The sequence below is a fragment of the Nesoenas mayeri genome (assembly GCF_963082525.1).
Source record: "Nesoenas mayeri genome assembly, chromosome: 10".
In the NCBI taxonomy this organism is placed as follows: Eukaryota; Metazoa; Chordata; class Aves; order Columbiformes; family Columbidae; genus Nesoenas; species Nesoenas mayeri.
In genome coordinates, this window is record NC_137560.1 from 8603760 (window position 1) to 8627719 (window position 23960).

A 23960-nucleotide genomic window follows, 5' to 3' on the forward strand; every position below is an offset into this window, starting at 1 on the left:
ACTTGTCAGTTAAGGTGCTGTTAACAGCTACATCAAGCCTGGCATGTAGTCTTGGCATCCAAAACTAACACGCAGTTACATTCATCTGCTCTTCAGCTCTTCTACAGATTGTCCTTTTCGATGGTTCCAACACCCACCCACCCACCCACCCAGACCCTGTACAGCTCTTACTGTCGCTCCACGCTCCACTGGACATTGATCATGATCTTTCTTAGGAAACATTTGGAGCAACAGTAATTCCCAGCAAAATTGTTACAAAGTGCTTTTCAAGGATTCACATTGAAAGTCTATGAAAGAAATTAAAGTGGACACAGTATGTACACTTTGTATAATATCATCTTAAAAATAATATTATATTAATTCTTGCTATGTTTTGCTTGCTGCTGTAGAGTTTTAAATAATCCTTACAGTATGGAATTGACCTCATGAGCTTCAAATAGCTTAAATAGCTCTTTAGTTGGTTGGAAGATTTTTTTACTTTTACCATAATCGTAAAATCATCTTTGGTTTTCAGGCTATTTGGAACAAATTTGTTGCAGGACCCTTGCAAGGAACATATTTGGGGAGAAAAAAGAAGTGTCTATTATTTTTGCTTATAATTTTATAAATACATATCTCAAAGTTGTGTAGGCAGTCTATAAATTGCTTGAAGTGCCTCTTGGAAATTAAGCTTGCTAATTTTGTTTCAGATCTGAAAAAGGGCTTTGAAAGAGGACTTTGGAATTTTTAATAAGTATTTGTAATGGCAGATTACCTGTCTCTGCAATTCTGAGCTATATACTTACTCAGCACTCTTGCTCCCTGGTTTATGAGTAAGTGAGGAAGTTTGGAGTTTCCACAAGAATGACTCAGATCAAGGAGGAATCCTAATACTGTTCTCCCCTGTTGAATCATGGAAGAAAATTAATTAACCTGTATGTGTAATACATCTTCCCAAAATTATGGAAAGACTGTAGATTAGCCTTCCTGTAAGAGTCAGGGTGAAAAATTCAGTAACACATTGCCTCAAAAGCAGGTGGAATTGCTGTTAGGAACCTGTAACTGTTTGTCCTGACACCTTGCTTAAAGTACATGGTGTTTCACAATGATGGACGCAGTTTCAAAGCACTACAATAACAAATTTGGTCCATCTTTTGGAAGCACCCTGTACAATACTGACTCTTCCTGTTGATTGTGTTTGGAAAAAATAATAAAACTTTTAAGTAAGACTTTTAAGACTTCAGAGTATAATCCTTAGATACAATGACATCTTGCTGCTGCTAGACAAGCCTTCATCCATTTGGTCACCTTAATTTTCTGGTAGGTGGATGGTGATAGGAAACAGAAGTGGAGGTGTGGAGGTCAGCCGTAAGTGGATCACAAGCCTGAACCTTGTCTACGAATATCCCATGCAAAGATCATAAATCTAATCTGTGTTCCACTGAGCTCTGGGTCTGCATGGGCCTCTGGAGTAACCATTTCTTTGTGTTACATCACCAGATGATGCTAGAAGAGTTTTAACTGTATCTTTTAAACTAGCTGCTGCAAATTGCTTGGAGAATCTTACCATTTTCTGTTTGGAGTCCAGAAATTAATGTTTCCATTGTGTAGTATACTGAAGGTTTATTTGAATTAACCAAGAGCCCAAAAATATTTCCTGTCAAGAAAAAAACACAAACTAGATGGTGTTTTTTCTTCGGTAGCCAGAATTTTATTGTACTTGCTCATCCTAAAGTTCAAGGTGGTGTTGGAAGTTACAAACAGTGACTGTGGAAACAACTCTACCCTAGTACTGTTCAAGTCTCCTAAACTGCTTTTTTATTCTGCAACAGTACGAGATTAATGTGTAAAATGCTTCTACTTTAATATTTTGTTCCAAGACTCAAAGTAAAACTTTAGAACTGCTCAAATCTACTTTCAGAGTTGGTGAAGAGTCTTTTTCTTGGGCAGTACCTGAATTATGCATCATTGCCCCAGAACAGTACTAAATACTTGGAGTATTTGTTACTTGTTGTATGAGTCTTTCAGAGGTGACAACCTTGGGAAACTTTAACAAAATCTGGAATAACTAAGGATTTAAACTCTTGCAACTCCTAATGCCCCAATGTATACAAGTCTACCAATGCTCATCTGTACTGCACTCAAACTTTCAATTAATGTTAAACATTTTGAGAAAGGTCAATATGCAAATCCAGTTTGCTGTTTGATTAATAAAATGCATTAATGTGGGTTGATAAAAGATGATAAGCACCATTTTTGTTAAAGGAATTATTTTCAGTTTCTCTTAATTTGCTCATGCTAGTTGGATGTCTGTCCATCTTCCACTGTAAATGAATGCTGTTGCTAGAAAAATGTGTTAAGATTTGCTATGACAGGAAAGAATCTGTTCGCCTTTTTTTTTTCCTCTAGTTTCTTCCTGAAGAAGAACTTGCTTTATTTTCTAAGTATTCTTTTGTCCTATAAAGAATGGTAGGGCAGATGCAGGCTTTGTTCTAGATGTTTCTGCATAGTTTCTGTGAGTAATGTCTGAAGTCAGCAACATGGCATTCATTCTCCATTTTCTTTTCTCAGTGTTCCTCTGGAAAAGGAAATTAAATCAGCTTGAACAGTCTGTATCATTTGCTTGAGATGTGTAAGTTGTCACTACATGCGATTTTTTTATATCCTGCTGTAATCCATGGTATAATATTAACAAAACAAGGCAAATAGTTCTATAAAACAGCTATAAAATCGTTAGTATGTGTTTGGTAGTCAAGATTACATCAAATTTTTAATATAGTCCATGAATATATGTTGAATATCATGATTGTTTTATGTTAATATTTTTCTCATAACTTTTTACAACTGGAAAAACCCTAGACCTTCAGAGGTACAAAATGTTACTGTGGGGAGATAATTATGAAAATGATTCTTCTTCCTCAGGATGTCTGATCTTTGCGCATATGATATATGTGCACTTCTCACCAATAACCAGTGTTTCTCAGTACACATCTTAGATGAGCAGAGGGTACCAACAGCTACAAGAGAATCATATGAGGTTCTTCCTTCACATTTCCTGAGATGAATTTTAAGTGCTGGTTTTTATAATTCTGACATTTTTCTGCCAGAAATAAGTTTCAGAGCTGTACTTTTAGAGATGGACTTAGTTGTAGAACAGTTAAGAAAACCCTAATGCTCTAATTGGAAAATGAGATTTTGGAGAAGGAGATACATTACAGGAGCATAAAAATTATATTTACAAAACTATATTTAATGAAGGCTTTTCACAGTACAAGCAAACAGATTTTCAATATAGCTGTGTTTCAGGTCTGAGTAATTTATTTTTTTTCATGGTCCCCCAGGGGCAGAATGGGGTTTTATATTAAAGGCTGGAAATGCAGCTGTCTGCAGCTCTTTCCCACAGAGTTGAAATTCATTGGGCAAATGTTGATTTAGCTTTTGTTTATTCAGTACAGGGGACTCTCAAATTACCCATGATGTGGAATAACTTTGTAAGAAGTGGGTTACGGGCATCTACTTAACCTCCTTTCAGTTGTGTGAATTGCCTCTCAGTCCTGGTCACATCCCATGTCTGTGGGTTTGCAGTAATTGCTAACATGGAACACACACTATTAGTAGAGGATTTATGTACTTAAAGTGCTGTAGTGGAAGTAAACATCCAGTCCTGTGGGGAGAAGCCAGCATCCTGCGGCCAGCTGCGCGCTGCAAACCCTAATGTGGAAAGGAGTCTTTGGGGCTGAAGATGTGGCTTGTTGTAAAGTCCAGATGAGCTCCTTGCCAGCACCCACTGCTCGCTGGGCTCAGCCGTCTCCATGTGTGAGACGAAGATACAGCCTCTGCAGGGAAGTGATAGGTATTTCAGATATATACAAAACGCAGGGGCAATTAAGTAAGCTGTGATTAAGCAAGCTGCATAGTAAATAGTATAAAAGAGCTGCTTGGCATTCAAGCAGGAAAAGAATCAAGGCAGTGTGGGTAGCGCTGATACACAGAGGAAAGATTTGGAGGCAGAACCGGGCAGACCATTAAGGGTAGATCTACTCAAACAAATGACACCATGTGGAAAGAGAATTTCCCACTCCGCTGCTGTCTTTCCATGCTGAGAGTTGAGAAAGGGATCTTCTCTAATTGCCAGTTCCATTTGCATTTGGAACCACTAGGAGCGTTTTGGTTCCTGTGTGCTTCACTGTGGCACTTGCAGTCCGATATGTGCCTGTCCCTGTTAAAAGCAGGATTGCCCTGTGGAGGTTGGGAAGAGCATTGTACACATGGTCTATGCTATTGCTTTAGGAACATTGTGGTTCGCAGCTGTTTCGTTTTCCTCATGAGTTTTTCTGTGCCAGTAGCAGCCACACACCATCCTTTTTAACTTAATGATCTAATAGAAATAGCATGGCCTAATGGTATGCTTCCCAACCATGGTATTATACAGGAGGTGCTATTTGTGATAGCAGTTTGTGATTTTCTGTCCAAAGTTTTCTATAAAATATATATAAAGAAGCACTTTTATGGCAAAAGAACTTGTACAGCAAAAAGTCAGAAATAATTGGAAGGTGAGGGAAAATAACCGAGATTTTAACTCATTTATCTGTTTACTGATGGAGGAAATGATAGGCCCTAATGAGCCAGGAGAGCTTGTCTGTAGGAAAAGGATTGAATACTCCATCGCTTCTGTGGGCTCACTGGGACATGAGAGCACAACTGCTATGAAAAGAGTTTGTGTTCACTTACTTTTGTAGGTAATCTAAGGGTACCATTGCAAGTCAGTTGCGTATGTCTTTTCTTCCCGAAAGTTTTTAATTTTAGATAGCTACTGAAGTTGGTGTGTTGTGTATCAGTAAGTTCATTAGTGCAGTGAGTCAATAAAATAACAGCACAGATGCTGACTTGCCATGTTGTTAAGTGATGTTCTTGAATACGTTTTATGCTTCTCTATGTGTATAGTGTTTTGCATGTACAAACCAAACAACTCATTTTTAAATTATTCTCCAGTTTTCAGTAGGATGAGCATTGGGTGGAAGCTGGAAAAAGCCACAACAGACAATGCACATCTAATAATTGGATCTGCTCTCATCCTCCAGAAACCTGGGTCTTTCAGGTAGTAGGACCAGCATTTCTGGAAGGTGGCCAGAGGGTGTTATTGACAGCACCCAGTCCACAGGACTTGTTACTCTCTCAAAACCGAAAATAGTTGAGCATGTCCTCTTGTGGTTATCTTTGCAAACAAGATTCTGGCTCATCTGAAGCTCCAGGGATTTCTGTTTAGCTTTTTCTTTCTTGTTTACTGTGTTGTGTCCCAGACATACAAATGCTTAAAGGTTTCCTTCCCTAATAAGGCTACTAAAATGATATGTTTTTATTCATTTAGTGGAAAAATCACTTAATGTGGCTATTAGCAGACACACATCATAGTGTTTAGATAAAGACAGCATCTGTGTCATCACAGAATGTTAAGTTTATATGTTTAAACCACAAAATTCAGTAAAAAGTAAAAAAAAAAATTGTTTACTGTTAACTTAGCTGGAAGATTAAAAAGGAAGGAATTAAAAATGGTATGAAATAGCGTGTATCACCCTGAGTTTGCATTACAATGTGTACTGTAATCTCTGTGCTACCTTTAAATAACCCACATCGCTCTTAAGATCCCTTCATGCTTTAATTTAACTTGTTAATGAGTTGTGTCTGTTTCTTCTATGTTTTTGAGAATGCTGGGTCAACTGTAGAGCTTTAAATGTTCATTTCCTCTAGAAAGTGATTCTTAGGGGCACAGTTAAAAATCACTTGTGGTTCCATTTTCTTCTCTGATTTTGGAAGTCTTAGCCTGAAATTGGAAGTTACAGCAGGAGAAAATGCTTTTAATTACAAATTAATTTCAGTTACGTTTCCTTCTTTCCAGTTTCTCATTATTGATCCCTGTGGCCATTCATCATTTAGCATCATTGTATACATCACTCCATGTCACTCAGCAATGCTTCTTTCTCTCTTCATTGCGAAAGCAAGAGGTGCTTTCACAGGTAGTGATGCATGTAACCATGTATGGCTTCACTGCGTATTTTCAATTATTAAACCATAGGAAAAGTCTTGATTAGGTTGACTTCTATTGGTTATTTATATTTATTTTGTGGTGTTTGGCCTTCACACTCTACGTAATTAACAAAAAACCCAACAGGATGCTTCCTGCCTACTCTGAGCAGCCTGTCTGTACCTGGACATAGCGAGGAGGAGAAGCGTCATGCTCACCAAGGCAGATTTGGCCCGTCTTGCTGTCTAATGTCTGTCTGAAGTGACTGAGTGTGTTTGTGACCGTCAGGGCAATAATGGCTTCTCGAAAAAGCAAACACAACCACCCCAGTAATGCCAGGTGAAATCAGGAGGGAAGACTGGATCTATTCCTACAACTCAGTACACAGTTAATGAGCAAAATTATTGGTTCACAAATCTTGTGGCCTTTTACTTTAAAAGCCTTGATCAAGATCATGCATCCACAAACTGAATTGTGTTTCTTCTGACAAGGTCATCTGAGCTGCAGATTTCCAGTGTGTATGAATGATGATACAGTTCTCTCGGCTAATGAATATTCTGGCTTTCCAGATACTTGGAGAATTAGGTCATAGTGCTGGGGACAGGATAAATTTCTGGCTTGGAGCCTTGTGTTCTGAGAGGCACTTCGACTGCATAACCTGCTGATGTTTCCAAAAGTGTTTCAAAAGTTATTCTCTAGTTGGAATGTTTTAGAAGGCATTTTTGTACTTCTGTTGAACACCCAGTTTCTATATTTCCAGTTTTTGCTTCTTCATTGTTTGTGTAGAGATATTAACCCAGTATACTGGAAATAAGACAAATGTCCAGTTTCCTTTTTTTCTTAAACTATAATTGCCATACTGTCTTTATGGTGTTTGGTTGTTTCACTGTTAAGGGGAAAAAGGTTTTCCTGTTCAGTGGAAAGTGGGGGGGAGGAGGAAACAAACCTCCAGTGTTTGGAAGAAAAAGGTAATGTATATTTATATTGAGTAGTAAAAGTTTAGCTGAAGTGTTGTCATATTGTTTTCTGTTTGGTTTGAAAATATGCTGTTGGCATTTAATGTTATTCTTTCTGGGAAATATATCTCAATTTCCAGGAAGCTTATAATCGCTCAGAAAATAAGCAGCTTTGTGTGTGTAATTATATATCAGAAAGAAAATCTCAAATATTATACTGAATCCTAGATGAAAATACTCAGCAAGAGTGAGGACAGTATCGTAGGATGGGCTTGCTGTGTAACTCCTCCACTAAAGGATGCTAATGGGCTATGCCGGGATATGGATTCCTGCCCACTTCATAATGGTGATACTGTACAAAATGCTGGATTTTCTTTGCCTATTTTCCTTTGCTTTGGCACTTCTGAAGGCTGTTTGAGTAGCTCAGCTTTACCAGTTGACTGATTATTACGAAAGAGTCCATGAACCCTCTTGCAGGATGGTATACTTCCTTTGGAGAACTCAGAGCCACATGGTAAACTTGATGCACAGTTTTGCAATTTAGTCATGCTGACTAAATACTGGCAAATTCCTTGAACATTGTTGAGGAAGTGGGAGCCCGGAGCTATTCGGAGCTCAGATTTGCAGAAGGCACCCAGGGCTCTGTTTAGTGCCACAGAGCCAGAACTGGTGTATAGCTTAGAGCTACGAAGCTGGTGAAGGGTTTGGAGAGGAAATCGTGTGAGGAGCAGTCCCAAACTAGTCTCTTTAATGACCAGTGACAGAACCCAAGGGAATGGCAGGAAGATGTGCCAAGGCAGGTTCACGTTGGACATGAGGAAAAGGTTCTTCACCCAGAGGGTGCTGGACACTGAAACAGGCTCCCCGGGAAGGTGTCACAGCCCCAAGCCTGACAGTGTTCAAGAGGAGACTGGACAAGGCACTCAGACATGGTGTGAACTATGGGGTTCTGTGCAGAGACAGGAGTTGGACTCGATGATCCTTGTTGGTCCCTTCCAACTCAAGACATTCTATGATTAGTTCCAGCCTGTGTTACTGTCGGCAGGAAGGGATGTACAGCATCCCTTTCACCTAATTGTTTTTTTTCCTCTGACACAGAAGGGATTGTGCTATTTAATTGCAGAGAAAAACGCCTCCACTTACTCCCCATGTCAAAAACAGGTTAAAAAAAAAAAAAAGCTTCCTAATTAGTCTTAAATCATGCACGCATAGAGAAAAAACTTATTCATTATTTGCCTCCTTTGGATGTGCTCCCATTCTGTGATGTGATTTGGTATTAATGAATTGTTCACTCACCTAGAGCTTCACAAGGATCTGGCTAGCTCTCGTATTAATCCTTCCATGTTGCTGCAGTTGCTCCTTACCAAATGATATCAGCTTGTACTCTCAGAAATTACGAGCACAGTCTTTGGTCTTCAGGCAGTGTTCATTCTCTTGCGTGTTTTTAATGTCCAGTGTTTGGGTTTGAAGTTAATGAAGAGGATTCATTTGCACTTTTGTTTCAAACTTGAGTTTGACAATGGTGAAAAACAGTGTGTCTACAGTGCTTTCCTCTGCTGTTCAGTCCGTTCAAAGAGGAAGGAGAACTTGGGAGTTGTTGTCATTGTTGTTTTTAAGGGAATTTAACTGGCTATTTCTTATGCACTTCTAAAAAAAAGCAGCTGACAGTACTTCCCCCCTCTCCTCCCCAAGTAGTAGTTCCGGAATATCAAAAAAGCCAGCTTTGTTGCTCCCAATGTTCTTTTTCCCTTTCTGAAAAAAGGACATTCAGTGTAAAATGCCATTTCTGTTCTGCAGCATATGCTGTGTAACAGCCTGTCCTGCTGTCTGTTTGAGTCCAAAATTTCATCAACTTACTGATCTTTTAGTGTAAAACCCAGAGCTGCCTTACTTGACTGACTTGAAACCTCTTTAAGAACAGTCAACTGTTGTTCCTCAGCTGATCATATGTTATCATATGTTCAGATATATTGGGCTGCATGCCTGCCTACTGTTTGCATTCCCCACAAGCTTCTCAGGAGCTTGCACTGCCAAGATTTGAAAGAGTTAGCCTGTTCAGAAAGAAAGTTTCTGGTGCTCATATTTTGGAAAGTTTCTTATCAGAATGATAGGGAAAGCACTGGTAATTTTTTTTGGCCTTGAGAGTGTTGGGAAAATATGAACAATATATACAGCAGCTGTAAATTGAGGCAGTTTTGGGACTGCTGAGCATAGAAAAAAGCACGGAAACTCAGAATTCTCTGTGCTTCTGGCCAAGTGGGATGGGACCAAGGAACATCTCTTGCTACATGGCTTATCTAGATGGCTTTTCTCCAGACTATTGCAACACAGTGACAGATTTTATTATGTAATTCTTTCTGTTTCTAGTCTTGTCCTGACCCAACAAAAGCAGAAGTATCAGAAAGAAAATACTGGGAGGGGAAAGAAGGAAATGATAACTACATTTTTTCCAAGCTAAGTTTTTGCAGGGCTCTGTGAACAACTCTACATGCACTATTTAAAAGAAGACAAAGCAAACCCCAAAACATACATAATTTACACCAGAATTTAGTGTATAGAATTGTCACTTTGAAATTATGAACCAGTAAAAAATTCATTTGGCAATAAATTTAACAGCAAGTAAATTGAATTGTGGTGTTAAATTTCTTATCATCTTTTCTCACTTTTCATAGTCGTGTAGTTATTCTAAAACATTTTAAGAAGATACATTGTTCCAGACATTGTAGGTGATTGGGCTGTTGGGCTGTTTTAAAGATGCTCTTTTCATGCTTGACTTCCTAACAATAACTGCATTTTGTTAAATATTGCCTAATGAGTATATTTTGCTTTCATAAGTGTATAGTCCTGCAGTTCTGATTTTTTTAATTGTTATTTTATTTGTAAAATCTTTTCCATAAGATAATTTTAAAAGATAGTTGCTGAGAAGCTGCATGTTTCTGTTTACCATTCCTGAATTCCATAGACAGATGAATCAAATTAATAACGAGTAAATCAAACCATTCATAGGAGATAGTTGCACCTTAATGGCTAAACCTAAATAAAAGCAGGAGTGATGTTGATACAAGGGCAGTACTTCTGGAGAACTCTCCTTCTCCCACAGGGACCCACATGCGTGTGAGTTTAGCCCTGGTTTTTGGAGAACACTTTTCAAACCCCCTGTGGATTTTAAACTTTCAAAGCAGCACCTGCAGGTAATGTTTTTTGCCATCTCTGGCAGCCATGAGCATTCAGCACCATGATGTGTAGTGATTTGGTGTTGGTTCTAAGTATGTTTTTCAGGCTTTAGTTGGGTAGCAGTAGTGCAATAGCTGGTAGAGTGTAGGGAAGTCCGACTGATAAAGACTACTGCAGTATATCTTCTTTACAAGAATAACAGCAAATACAGTAAGCTTCTTTTAACTGACTTCATTTTTAGACAGAGCATCAAACAGAGGCCAGGACTTGCAACAGAACACGCTAGAATTCTCTGTAGAATAATTGTAGGTGTGCAATGTAGGAAGTGGTTACCATCATCATTACTCTGGTTCCGTTAAATGTCCTACAGTATAGGTATTGCTGCTTCTCTCTTACAGATGGGATTATTTTGATCATCAGCTGAGAGAATACCTGTAAAGGGAGTTCTTCAAGAACCACAGCCAACCTGTCTGCTTCCTGTGAGTTTTTCTGTAATGTAAGCATGAGGCAGCATACATAGGAACAATAAAAACACAGTGCGCACATTAGCAGTGTGCACAGATGAAGGATGCTTATCACACTCCCAGCATCTCTGCTTGCAGGCTTTCTTGTGTGATCACCATGAAAGTAGCATAATCACCTTTGAAGGCCATACACAAAGAGGAAGGAGGTCCTGCTCATGCTTCTGAAAGTACTGTGTGAGCAATATGTTGGGCAATAGTTTGTTGCTATCTTTCTTGAACACCTTGTCCATTACCAGAACAGAGGACAGGAAACCCTTATGTAAAAAAAGTTACCTACAAGTTGGAAATAATATATATTTTTGCATCTTAAAAAATCAAAAGTTACTGCCTCATCTTTTCAGGGAAGAACACCCACAGTCAGCTGTGCATGGTGCTGGCTGCCAGTGTTGGTGTTTGTTTGGTGTCCTCCAACAAAGCATTTGCGTGGCCTCGGGAGCAGCCTCAGCCAGAAGCCAGAGGGCAGGGACTGTGTGCCATCCAGAGCATTCTGTGAAACAGCACGGAAAAGCCATGACCCACGTGTGCAGCTTTATGTCTGTTCGCAAAATGTTTTACAGACTACTACAGGGAAATCAGAGGTTCAAATCAGCAGAATTTTCTCATTTGTATTTCTCTTAGATATATAGTCCCGTATCAGTGATGAAACTGTTTGTGCTCTGTTTGTGCCCCTTAGTTTTTTCATTTCTTCAATGCTCTGCTGTTGGCCAGTGTCAGCGTTTCCTCCAGATGATCCACTGCTTTGATGTTACTTCCCGCTTTGTGCAAAAGTCACAACCGCATCTTTGTTTCTGGGTTGTGTTAGAAGTGGCCTGCCCTTGCTGTTTATAACAAGACAGAATTACAGCAACAAAGGAACTCTGACCAGTCCCTGGTAGCTGCTGTGTGCTGTTGGGAGGACAGAAGCCACAGAATTTGCCTTTTGTCCCTCATGTCTCCATGGAGAAGATTTGTAATCTAATGTGAATTTTGTGCTAGCGAATCCTGTGAAAATTGTCATTTGAAGATTTCTTTAAAACTCCATATTACAAATACAGCCACGTGAAAACTGAATATCTGTTCATCCAGCAGGTATTGGCATTGATGATGTGAAGTTGTTTCAGCTTTTTCCCCCTCTTGCTCCATGTGTTTTATAGTTGATAGTAATGCAGTTGATTTTCTTTCTATATTAAATAGCTGAAAACTCTCAATTTTAAAGCTTCATGGAAATTACTGTGGATTTTGCAGATTCTGTGGCAGTCAGTGTACAATGTGATTTTAGTCTGCAAGAGGGCAGATCAGGGATCCTTGGCAAAATGAATATGCTGAACAATGTCCGATGGTCTATGCTGAATTAGTGGGGCCATCACCATGTACTTTATGTACAATAACATTACTAGAAGATTTTTCTCCTAGCTTTTTTTTTTTCCAGATTGCACACGACTTTGAAACTGTTTGAGATATTGAACCAGTAATTTAGACTTGCGGTATTTTTGGAGATCACTTCTCAGTTTTTCCACCATTCGGTTTGGATAAAATCACACCCTTTAGGGAAAACAGTTTGGCTTTAATACTTCATAGCAACAATACAGATTGTATGAGTAGATTGTAAAATCTCCCTCACTTCATAGGTGGTGTTTTATAGCAGCTTTAGTTCTTGACAGATGCAGCTCTTAAAACCAGAGTCAGCTCTTGTTCTGTCACTTTTGAAATAGTCACAGAGACTTGAGAGGGATTCTTGTCTAAAATGCAACAAGCAAAATGTGTGTATTACTTTCAATGTTTTGCTTTTCAAGTGTGACAAAACTTTGGATGAGTGTATTCCGCAGGGATTTTGAGAAACTGTTGAATTAAAATGAATCTTTCATTGGATTTCACTGCCAAAAACAGTTTTAGTGGGGTATGTTTTTGTTTACAGCAATACAGCTGATACTTGTCAGCTATCTCAATGCAATATCTTAGCATAGACAAGGACTGGAATTTTCCAATCCGAGGAGCAAATCCAAACTCTCCTTTCTCTCTTAACCTCCCCACATCACAGTATAGTCTATCATGTATAGTGAGATTTTGCATGAAGCTCCTTAAAATCTCTACTTTTGTGAAAAAAGCATAATGTGTAAGGGTAGAGAAATTTGGCAGGAATGGGTAGTTTGTTATGGGAAGTAAGTTGTTGAATTATTTTTGTTTGTTTGGGGTTTTTTTTAAGTTATTGTTAAATGGGAAAGCAAAACGTCATCACTTAGTTTTCACAGTGATGTCAGGCATTTGACCATCATCAGAAATTCTGGGATATTGATGTTTTCTCCTAACTGAATTGCTTGTGTGTAGCATTTCAGAGTGAGCATTTGCGATTGCAATGAAGCCACATACAATGAAACTAATAAAAATAACCATATTTAGAACTAAGAAGGAGAGCAGAAAATGTGGCCTTCAAAAGATTTGGCCATCAGAAGTGTGGGGTTGTTCAAAATGCACATTCATTGTACCTGTTTCTGTTGTATCTGTTAGTTCAGAGTTAAAGAAATAGACGTCAAAGCCTTGTATTTTGTTTCAGAACTAACACTGGCGTGAGTCCGATGGTCTGAGTGAAATCAGTGCAATTGTTGGTTTAGCTTCATCAGCGCTTTCCAATTTTCTGTTAGTGTAGTCCCAGACTTACTGGAAATAGTGACTTCTAGCTGGGCTGTCCCTTCCAGACAGAATTACTCTGCAATCCTGTGATTCTGTCAAATAAATTTTCCAGTGAGAGCTACATGCTGACCTACCCAGCCTGTTTCTACCTATGGGCTAACTGGGTCTTAAAGCTGTTGCCCCAGAGGTGAACAATGATGAAATCTCGTTTCTTTGACGTCCTTATTGAGTAATAACTCTATGTGACATGGTGTTAGCAAGTCATGTCGCTAGTCACTTAAGGGTAGTTCCAAATATTGTGAGCACAAGGTCTCTTGAGCAGCTAAAATATGTTCCTCGTTAAAACTCTTGATGAGCATTGTGTTTACATTGCATTTGAAAATGAGGCATCAGATGGTGTTTGTTAACTTAAACAAAAGCTGTCTATTTTTCTTTCTTTGTGAGGTCATTGCAATCTCCAGTCTCATCACATGGTGCTCCAAGCTGCAATAACCAGTGCATTCGTGGGGAAGGGTTGTTATTTCACTGCGAGTCTATATGACCGTCTGCGTAAACGTGAATTATAGTGGTGGCTCTCGGCAATTCAGTGGGATAAGCAATGGGGCCAAATAATCCTAAACCTGCTTTCTAGCTTTGTCTTACTCTACAGAAAAGAAAGCAGGAAAGCAGTTAATAAAAACTAGTTTAATGAATGTTAGGGAGTCATAAAATTTTTCCGTTTATTGCAAATGGTCTCTGCATAGGGAGATTGCGTGATGTGCAAACAATAGTGTGAGGAGCTACATGCCTTCTTGCTCCAAAGACTCTAATTTCACAGTCTTCTATCTCAATGACTGTTCTGGGCCTTAAGAGATATAAGAGGAATGTTAATTGCTTCTCAGGTCAATGTCTTTACATTAAAAAACGCAAGCATGTGCAGGATTGCTTGAAATGTTCTTCCTAGTGCTGCTTGACTGAGCTGGCTAACAGTTCACAGTCAAAAGGCCAGCTGAGCCCAGCTTCAAATTTTTTCATGATCTCTTCCTGTTACCTTGTTAACTCTTTATCCCCGATCCCTCCTGCTCTACATCCCTCATTCTCTGATCACACTAGTATTCCTTTCTCTTACCCTTTTTCTTCACAAAGCAATATTGATATGCAAGCTACAGGGTAACTCCATTGTTGAGGGTGCTGTGAATTGTAAACTGAAACCTGCTCTACGTTCAGGAGCAGTTAAGAATGAGGGAAGACTGTAGTGAAGCACCAGTTTGCTGACTTAGAAATTACAGGTGGTTTGGATTCTTGATATTCCTGACAGTTTAAACCAGTTGACACAGTAGTGCTGGAGCATTTTATATATCTCCCTCTTCCCGTTGCGGGGTACGTGCAGGTGTGGAGGCTCACGGATTGAGTCACTGCCTCTGGGATGCTTCCTAGGACTAGTAACGCTGCCACCTGAAAGCAATGTGATGTTATACTTGTTTCAGTTTGGTGGTATCTGTAATATATATTATTTTCCATATTAAGGATGAAAAATTAAATGTGCACTTATCCAGTGAAATCTCTATGTTTCAGAAATTGCTGTAACTTTGAATTTATCTAAGTGAGAAAGTAGTTGTGAACTCATGCGTTATAGACAAGTTACTCTGGTTGTTGATCAAGTGCTCATATGCAGTGCAATTACTTGATCATGCTAAAGCTTATGTTACTTTTATTGTACATCTGGTAGTGGTTTTTGCTGCATTGTCCAGAAATTGTATGTAGGTTCAGTAGTTTCTCAGTTAATCTTTAAAAATAAAATTAACCAAAGGTGTTCCTTTTATCATTCAATTGCCCACTGAGGTGCCTATAATTCTAGCTGGGAATTTTTGAGGCTATGTAGCAATCAAAAAAGAAAATATGTAACTAAAAAGCAACAAACTAACGTGAGCTTTAGATGATTAATTTTGCTTCTAGTTCTCCCTCCTTGCACTGTGAAAAATACTGGGAAAGGAGAATGTGGAGCAGACAACACTCTTCCTCCCACTTCTAACCAAACTCACCCTTCATTCCAAGTGTGAAGAAAAAAAAAGTTTTTAAAAAACCCAAACAATCTGCCTATTTGTTTGTGAACTATTTATTTGATAAGAATGCTTGTATATTTGTGTGTTGATGAGTAGTAAAAGGCATAATTGCTACTTTTTTAAAAGGATATGGTTAAAAGGGTGTCTTTAATTCAGTCTTTGATTGTAAATGTTAAGTTTTTTGTTTCAGTACATGCCAGTTTTATTTCAGGCTCACGGTCTTAAAGCCACATTAAAGACTTGGAAACTGTAGAGGATGAGTTCTATCAGCTGTGATGGCTGCTGAGAAATGTGTAATGTTTCTTACAAGTCTCCAACCAGGTCTTTTATTCTGTGATTTTTATTTCCATCTTTCCATTTAGGTTGTGTATCATTGTGAACAATGGCCCCCTTCTTACGGATATCTTTCAACTCATTTGAGCTGGGGCCTGCGCAGAATCAAGGGGAACAACCGCAGCCTTTCTGTGCTATCAAGATGAAGGAAGCATTGACTACAGGTGAAGTTATAAATTATGATACTTTTCTGAATAACTTTTTGAGAAATACTGCAGTCCCTCTTAGTCTATGAATGGTAGTGAGTCCTGCTCTTCCAGTCATGCCAAGCAGTTCAATGTGAGTTTTTCTTTTAGAATGGGAGAAATAACAATGGCTTTTGTCTCTACCTCCACCTTAAAACAAGACTTCTTTATTAGTGCTTTCTTGTCCTGCAGCCAGAGTGCTCATCCAAAGGTTTCTATTTTGTGACGTTTAGCTAGAATACATCACTGCAGCCAAACTAGATGAGAGAGAATTGCTGTACTAAGTTAGACTCCAGCCGTCTAATCCTACACTGTGGCTCTAGGCCTTCACAAAGCATCAAAGAATGCAGGAAAGGGTAAGTTTTCTTCTTCCTCACAACACACTTGGGCTTTCCCCTTATTGCTGAGGGAAGAGTTGCCTTTAGACTTCAAACACAAGGTGCAACACATCTTCCAGAAAATATTGTTATCAAGCAAACGTGTTAAGCTCCAGAGAAGTGTTTTCCTAGTGTGTTGGGAGGACCTCTGAAGAAATGGTGTTGAAAACAGTGCAGTACCTGAATGTGGGGAGAGGTGGATGTGGTCTAAATAAATCTACTTTTTTTTTTTTAGCTATCTCCTTTTGAAAAATAGAATTGGCCCAACATTTCTCCACTTTCATGTGTCTTTGAAGTACTAAAAATGGGGGAATAGAGTGCAGTGAACCTTGGAGCAGTGACTGATTGGGGTAATCAGGAGGAGAAACTGATGTTCCCCTTATCAGTTTAACAACATCAGGAATAACTTCTGTTGAATTTGCATGCTGAAACATGATCAAGGAAAAACTTTTTAAATAGGAAGAAGAAAATCATTTGCCTAATGATTAGGCATTAAGCCAGTTTGCAAACATAAAATGTTTTGAAGCCAGTAAGCAGTGTTAATAGAGAAACAAAGAAACCTGAATACAGGAGGGGTAAGAAGAGCATTCTTCTTCAAGGCTGTTCTTTGCTGATGCTTAAATGTTCATTTGCAGGCAGGCAGACATGACAAATCTAGTATCAGTATGGTTTTAATTACAAAAGCATCATAGCTAGGCTGGAGGTTGTTACCAGTAATTCATATTACTTCTTTCAGTTTCACATAGGGTAAAAATGTATATAGTAACTGATCAAAGCAGATATTAATTGGCACATGGGAATGGGGAGAGTGAACGGACTGAAATAGTTCTCTCCCCTTCTAACAATCCTACTAAGAGTATTACCAACTATTCTGTAAACTGCTGCTGCTTCTGCAAACCCTAAATTATTGTGAAAGGTTCTGCAAATGTGTGCACTTTCTCATATTCCCAAGGGTCCCTCCTGAATCGTGCCTCTTTTGATGAGCAGGTCTGCCTTTAGCAAGCCAAAAAATGGATTAGTGTAAAAGCCTTATTGTCAAGAGAGCCTGCTTTTAATTCCCCCTCGCCTTTATTGTCCATCCTAGTAATTGCTCAATTGTGTCTTTTTTGAGCTTTCCCCATATATTTTCACCATAATACAGGGTGTTTCAAAAAGATGGACACAATTTCACAGCAATATATTTTGAGGTCATCCAGATTAGTCACTAATGGTGGCACAAAACCACTGTATTTGACATATCCCCACAAGAAAAGGTCACCCGGTGTAATGTCTGGGATCTTGGGGGCCAGAGTGTAGCACCATGTCTTGGGGTCCCGTGCGACCTATCCAACATTGAGGCAGCGGGTCCATCTTTTTGAAACACCCTGTACTTCCAAATTCTTCCATAGTTAAGAATACAAAGTACATGGTTCTGGAAGCAGGTTTGCACTGCTACGAGTTTGAGGTTTTCTTTCTGTAGAGTTCCCCACATTCAAGATAAAAGCTTTTGACTGAGTAGAGGAGGAATATTCAAGTTTGTATTGAAATGGAGAAGGTGCTCAGGTGGCTGTTCCTGAGCATTTCCGAATGCAGGCTCAGGTCTCCTTGGCAAAGCTGTAATTTGTAATGCCGTTGCTGGCAGGCATTCCCTAATAAAGAAGCACAAGGACACTATTGGCTGCTCTTGTTTGGATAACTCAGTTCAATGGAGTGGAGTGCATTGAGCAAGTTATTAAAGAATGAACACAAACTTTGCCTTGAATTTCCAGAAAGATTTTAAAATAAGTGTCTGATTCATCCTTCATTGAAGTGAATGTAAATTTTATTGCTAATTTTAGGAGACAGACCACACTGCAGCTTCTTGGGGAAGCTATTTAATCTGCTTGGCTACTGTCTTGATGTCATCAGAACAGATTACACACTCGGGGGGAAAATGGATCATTTCAAAGCTGAGACACTTAGAAAACACTTTTATTGCAGCAGATGATCTTGATACATAGTGGAAATTGTGCAAAATGTACAAAACTATGTTGTGTTACCTGAGCACAAACGGGGAATAATTGGCTTGGCAGCAAATCACAGAGAAAAACAGGGGAGGTGGCATCGCGTGCCAGAGTCGCAGTGAAGGGCTGGCTGTGGTTGTGTAGGAGGCAGCATTATGTTGGATGTGTTGACGGGACTACCAAGAGACTCAGATCTAGAAATATGCTAAAGCTTGTTATAGATCGTGCAATCACCAGCTGTTTTCTATGCCTGAGGTAAGGACAGGAAAAAATTAGCTTAACTGGTAGCAGGAGAGCAAGAGAGGCTGAAGCTGTGTATTTGGGAACAAATCAATCTGTTAAGAATAGTCAGGCTCTGTAAAACTCCCAAGGAAGGCAGCTGCGGAGATGCTTTTATGAGAGGCTGGGTAAATGTTACCACAAAAATAAGATTTTGGGGTTTTTTTGAGGTTCTTTCAGCCTTTTCCTTATCCTTTAACTACACAAGTTCTGCATGTGCGAGAGAGGCCTCGTAACATCCTTTAAAAAGCAGCGGTCGTGGCCAAGAGTACAATGACAAGGAGAGTGACTTGTGAATAGAAGTGAATAGAAGTGAAATGTTGGGATAACTTGGAAGCAGATTAATGAAATGTGGAGCTTTTCATCTCTCAGCCACTGGTTTCAGTTTAAACTAGGTCAGCATCAGACATACCTTAATTTATCTTATAGCAGTGCGTATTCGCTATGATCAGACGACACGTCATGGAGATGGCTATCAGAAAGCAGCCATGCACAGTTACCTGTCAAATTGCAACTGACTAAACCAGTTTCTGAATTCTAGAGTGGGATTTGTCCCTCCTGGTCTCCCTGGCTGCAGGTTAACACCTTCACTGCCCGTGTGACCTGTTTGTCAGGGTGAGCTCTGCCTTCCACGTCATGAATGTCTGAACCGAATATTTAAACTTTGTCCCAATTGCAGTACAAGAAGTACTAAGTCTGCTTTATGTTTCGGTACAAGGATTCTATCTTTTGATTTATTTTGTTGAGTTTAGACACTAGACCTACATTATTTCCTTTTTACACTTTCTGTCCTTTTTTGTGGCTTTCAGAGAGAGGAAAAACTCTAGTTCAGAAGAAACCTACCATGTATCCAGAATGGAAATCAACTTTCGATGCCCACATTTACGAAGGACGAGTGATTCAGATTGTTCTCATGAAAGCAGCAGAAGAACCATTATCTGAAGTGACTGTAGGTGTGTCGGTCCTGGCAGAGCGGTGCAAGAAAGGCAACGGCAAAGCAGAATTCTGGGTAAGGAAGAAGATTAATTCCTTAGACTTGCTGACCTGGTTATGTTTCTTTCAACCTGGACAGATGCCTTATTCCTTTTAGTGTGTTTGATCCCTTAGGCATGTGTGGCAGGGCTTGTAAGACAATTATTTTAGCAGCATTTTTGAAGCAGATAACGTGCAATTGAAGTTCAAGAAATTGACAATTAAATCCATGGCATTAGTGTTTGAAATAATGGCATACATTGCATTCAGTGCCTATTTATAAAGCCTAGCAGTTTTTATAGCAAATAGCAGACATTTAAATTGGATCTGATCATCATAATTCACCCAGAGAGAAAGGCAAAGCAAGATGAGCAGGCAACAGTATTTGATATCTCTGTGGTTTGTACTCTCAGTAAGCATATAAAAAATTGTATGGATGTTTTCTAATAAAACTGGGTTCCAGTGCAAACTGAGCTTAGTAAAAAAGAAGCCAAAAAACTTGTTTGCAGAAACAGGAAAGGGACATGCAAAAGCAATGGGAACCTTGACTGCACTGAACTTTTGGGTAGATGTCAAAGCAATGCAACACACTAGTAAAAGCAATAGAGTAAAAGCCAGTGGTTCAGCTGCAGCAGTGAGATATGGAAGAAGGTTGTAGTCCAATAGTTACTGAATATTATACTTCGATTCCCTAGAAAGAGCTGTTTAAATTCCTGAGAGTTTCAGTCAACCACATACTTCACTGTTGGTATCTTTCTTTCCACAGCTTGACCTACAACCTCAGGGGAAGGTGCTGATGGCTGTGCAGTATTTTTTAGAAGATACAGGTAATGTCAGCTGTGCGTTTTCAGTCAGTTGTGTAAATATGAAACTTTTTTTCACATTCCTTTTGTAGAACATGGGACGTTGCTTACAGAAATAATCGCCAGTATATACTGAGTAGAATTTTCTGGTTTTATTAATTTGTTTTGTAGGGGTTTTTTTTGTTATGTGGCGTCATGGTTGCATCTGTTAATTTCTAAATGCCTTTGTGCTCTGTATTGCTGTTGCATTTAGCCACTTTTTGGTTTTCAATGTGCCTAATGTTTTTGTGTGATACAAAAGATATTATCAGTTCCTTTTTAGGTGCAAGGAAGTTAAATCTCTTGTTCTAGCTTATGTGGGGAACTTTTTTGGTGGATTGAGGAACTGGGTCTGAGTTTCCTGGGATTCATATGTCATAGTCACTAATCATGGAAATGGATTGTGGCAAGAGTGAATGGTTAAGTCTAGTCTACCTTATCCATTTAAAAAGTGAACAACCTGTCTATGTCAGAAATCTACACACGCTATTTGGAGAAGATACTAGGAGGTAAGAGAAGACACTTAATTACTAGAGGGGAAGCTTTAAGTACAGTAATAAAGCCAAATATTTTGGCAGGGATTTTTGTATCTGTGAAATTCTTTCTTAATAGAAATGATGTAAACCTCACAACTTGCTTAGTGGTTAAAACTTTCCCATACTAGAAGTCATGAAACTATTATTTCTTGGGAATTGCACTAGTCTGCCATATTAGCCTGTCAGTCTTGCATGGTTAATACTGTGTCTTTGTAAATAGTAAGTGTGAAGAGTAAGCAGTAATTTACAGCATTGGTGGCTTTTTTTCCCTCAGAGAGATATACAGGGAAGACAGTTCTGCTCTCACATAACAAGTGGATTGTGAAGGTACCATACATTGTTGTACCAAATGTGCAATCTGTGTAGCAGTTACTAGGAAAGCTACTAAAGGCAGAATGTGATATATAGTAGGTGACATTTCAGAGTTGATATTTTATCTTCGTGATGGCAAAAAGCAGCTTATACGCTTATTATTTTGGTCTCCTTTATGAAAAGTTAACACTTGAAAGGAAGATTTTTTACAACTGTGTGATGCTGAAGAGCCTGTAAGAGCGTTTCTCTAAAGATCGAAAGGCCTGTGTTTATGTACCAGTAATATTCTGGTTTGCATTCAGGCTGTTGTGAGCCATTATGTTAGAAAACCTTTGTCTTGTCTTTGTCACGGCTTTCCTGTGCAAGGCGGTTCCATGGAGCAGCGGTATGATGAGAATCTATGCTTTAATGAGGCATACAGAAATCCGTTTGTCCAGGAAAAGTAAAAGTTTCTCAGCCAAAACTCTACAAAACCAGCTTCAGCATTCTCAGTTGCTTATTTGATGGGGATGAAGCGTATTTTCTCCTCTCCACACAGACGTGAGGAACGGTAGAGATGCCATAGGTGAAAACCTTCCATAATTTGCCATTATTAGCTGTTAGTAGGAAGGTAATGTACTTGTGCAGTGTAAGTACTAAAATAATTGTACTTCATTATTGATTGAAATAATTTAAAAATAGATACAATGTTCTCGCAATTCTTCTCATTGCCTTTATTAGGGATTGCAGATAGTCGTGGAGGAAACCTAAATACCAAACAGATCATTTAAGCCATGCAATCGTACTTTAATTGGCCAGTTGATATTTGTGTGATAATGCACTTGTTAGGCCTTCTACTTTGCAACAACTTCCTATTTACCTTCTGATTTATGGAAATTAGTCACCAATACGTTTTTGGTAACCAAACCACAGAAGCAGTGGAAACTCCCTTTCAAGACATTTACACGTCTACATTTTGTGAAGCAGAGTCACTCAATCTGACATCAAATATCAATACATTTTAACATACTAATCCTCCTCAGAATTACAGACCTCCCTCCCGTCACTATCTGTGTACTGCTAAATAGGCAGACATGGAGTGATTTTTGGCTCATCATTGCACTGCTTTAAATGTTTTCTCAAGCTAAATTAACAGTTACCAGTGTAAAAGCAGAAAAGTTTGTTAGTGCGTTACAGTGTGTTTGTATTAACTTCCATTCTTCACTTTGCCAAAACCCTGAGTTAATAGTTGAAAGCTCAGAGACAGTTCACATTCCTTCCTATGCACATAGTATTTTGTTTTCTCTCTGACACGCCTTTCTGTGCAGAACTGTACGGTAGCTGTGTTTCTAAAATACTAAAAAAGGCCTGTTCTGAAACTGGTATTTCAGTTGTTCCCTTGTTTATTTGAAGGTATCACTGCCATTAGGATCTTTGAGTTATAGGTGCTGCCTTTTGTTTTAAAATCTCCAGGCACTCTGCTAAAGTATTAATTCTTTCTTTGGCTTGTTTTGCAAATTAAAGCTGTTGTTTTTCAAACCTTCCTTCTAAGTAGCAAACATTCTGCCATCTCTAGAGAACACAGCAGTATTGAGAAGTAAGCGTATTATTGCTCCTTTATCAGATTTATTATTACAGAAATAATGGTATTAATGGGATAAACTGGTATTAAAATCCATGGTCAACTACACTGAGACTCTTCACTTGTATATTCTTTTTGCAGATTGGGACCTGGGCATTTCACTTAGGGCTATAGATGAAAAGGCTTCCCAGTCTTAGAGGGTTTTTTTTCTTTCTAGACCTCGTAAAACAGGGACCGCAGAGCCCTGACTTAGAGCTGTCAAAGAACGTTTTTGTCTTCTGTCTTGTGACTTGAAAATAAGTTTGTGCTGGAAATGTGGAAGTTTTCCTTCTGATGTGTGAAACATGAGAACAGGGTGTTGACCTCCATTTTCATTTCAGAATATTGTTTTCTTTCTGCTCCTCCTCCTCTCCTACCAGTATTGAAACTAGGTTATAATTCTGTAAAGCAGCTTTCGTTTTAATAGGTGGGAGTTGCAATACGTTTAATGCTTTGCTTGATCTTTGTTTATTCGGATATAGTTAATGACCTTATTGAGTAAGAAAACCCAGGACCACAGAGGTGGTTTGCTGTGCTGCTGAGTGTCTTGCACAGTATGAGCCGCTTTGGAGGCTTTGGAATTATGTTTGCGTCTTGGTTTTGAATTCTGAATTGCTGTTTTGCTGCCTTCAGCTTCCTGGAGAAAGGGTTAGTGAATTATTTCCTTAAAATGCTATTAGATGTATCAGAAGGTGAGTAATTGCCCTGTCAACTTTCAATATCTTAAGTATCTGACTTCTGGAAGAGCAGCATGAGCCAGAGAGCTGCATATATTTTGAATATGTTTTTATGTGTGTGTGTTGAGATGAGCGCTGGGGAAGCATGAGATTTTAGATTTTTTCCTGAGGCATCCGTGAAAAATAAGACTAAATCACAGATTTGCTGTCACAGTTTGCCTATTGTCTAGGTCTAGATTAAGATTTGAAGAAAGTTTCTCTATGGATGAGGTGTGTTGGGGAAGGATCATCACATTATTAGTAAATAATAAAGCAGGCTGAAAAGTCAGAACTGGGTCTTATAATTTTAATTGGCAAGTTGGTGCGTTTTAACCATTTAACTGAGAAAATACCATTTCTAGAAATTGGGCAGATGTGATAGTTATTTAGTGGCACTGAACATCTGCTTTAATCTGCATCTAGAAGTGTGATTGCATGACCTCAGTAAAAACATTTTCCAGGTTAATTTTCTTTAAGAAAATCAAACATTTGCTGATGTAGTAATTTCATAAACATAAAGTT

The 23960-nt window shown here is 38.9% G+C and overlaps 1 protein-coding gene across 1 annotated transcript in view; it reads left to right on the forward strand.

The window, feature by feature from the left end:
• Window positions 1–273: 273 nt before the first annotated feature.
• The window catches only part of PRKCD (protein kinase C delta), a gene marked incomplete at its 3' end in the record, with an annotated part of 43526 nt that continues 19839 nt past the window's right edge, over window positions 274–23960 (forward strand). The window contains exons 1-5 of the mRNA XM_080350218.1: window positions 274–313; window positions 2551–2611; window positions 15667–15801; window positions 19270–19469; window positions 20199–20259. Coding sequence (XP_080206344.1) covers window positions 15687–15801; window positions 19270–19469; window positions 20199–20259 — 376 coding nt within the window. The 5' untranslated portion in view covers window positions 274–313; window positions 2551–2611; window positions 15667–15686. The remainder of the gene's footprint in view (window positions 314–2550; window positions 2612–15666; window positions 15802–19269; window positions 19470–20198; window positions 20260–23960) is intronic.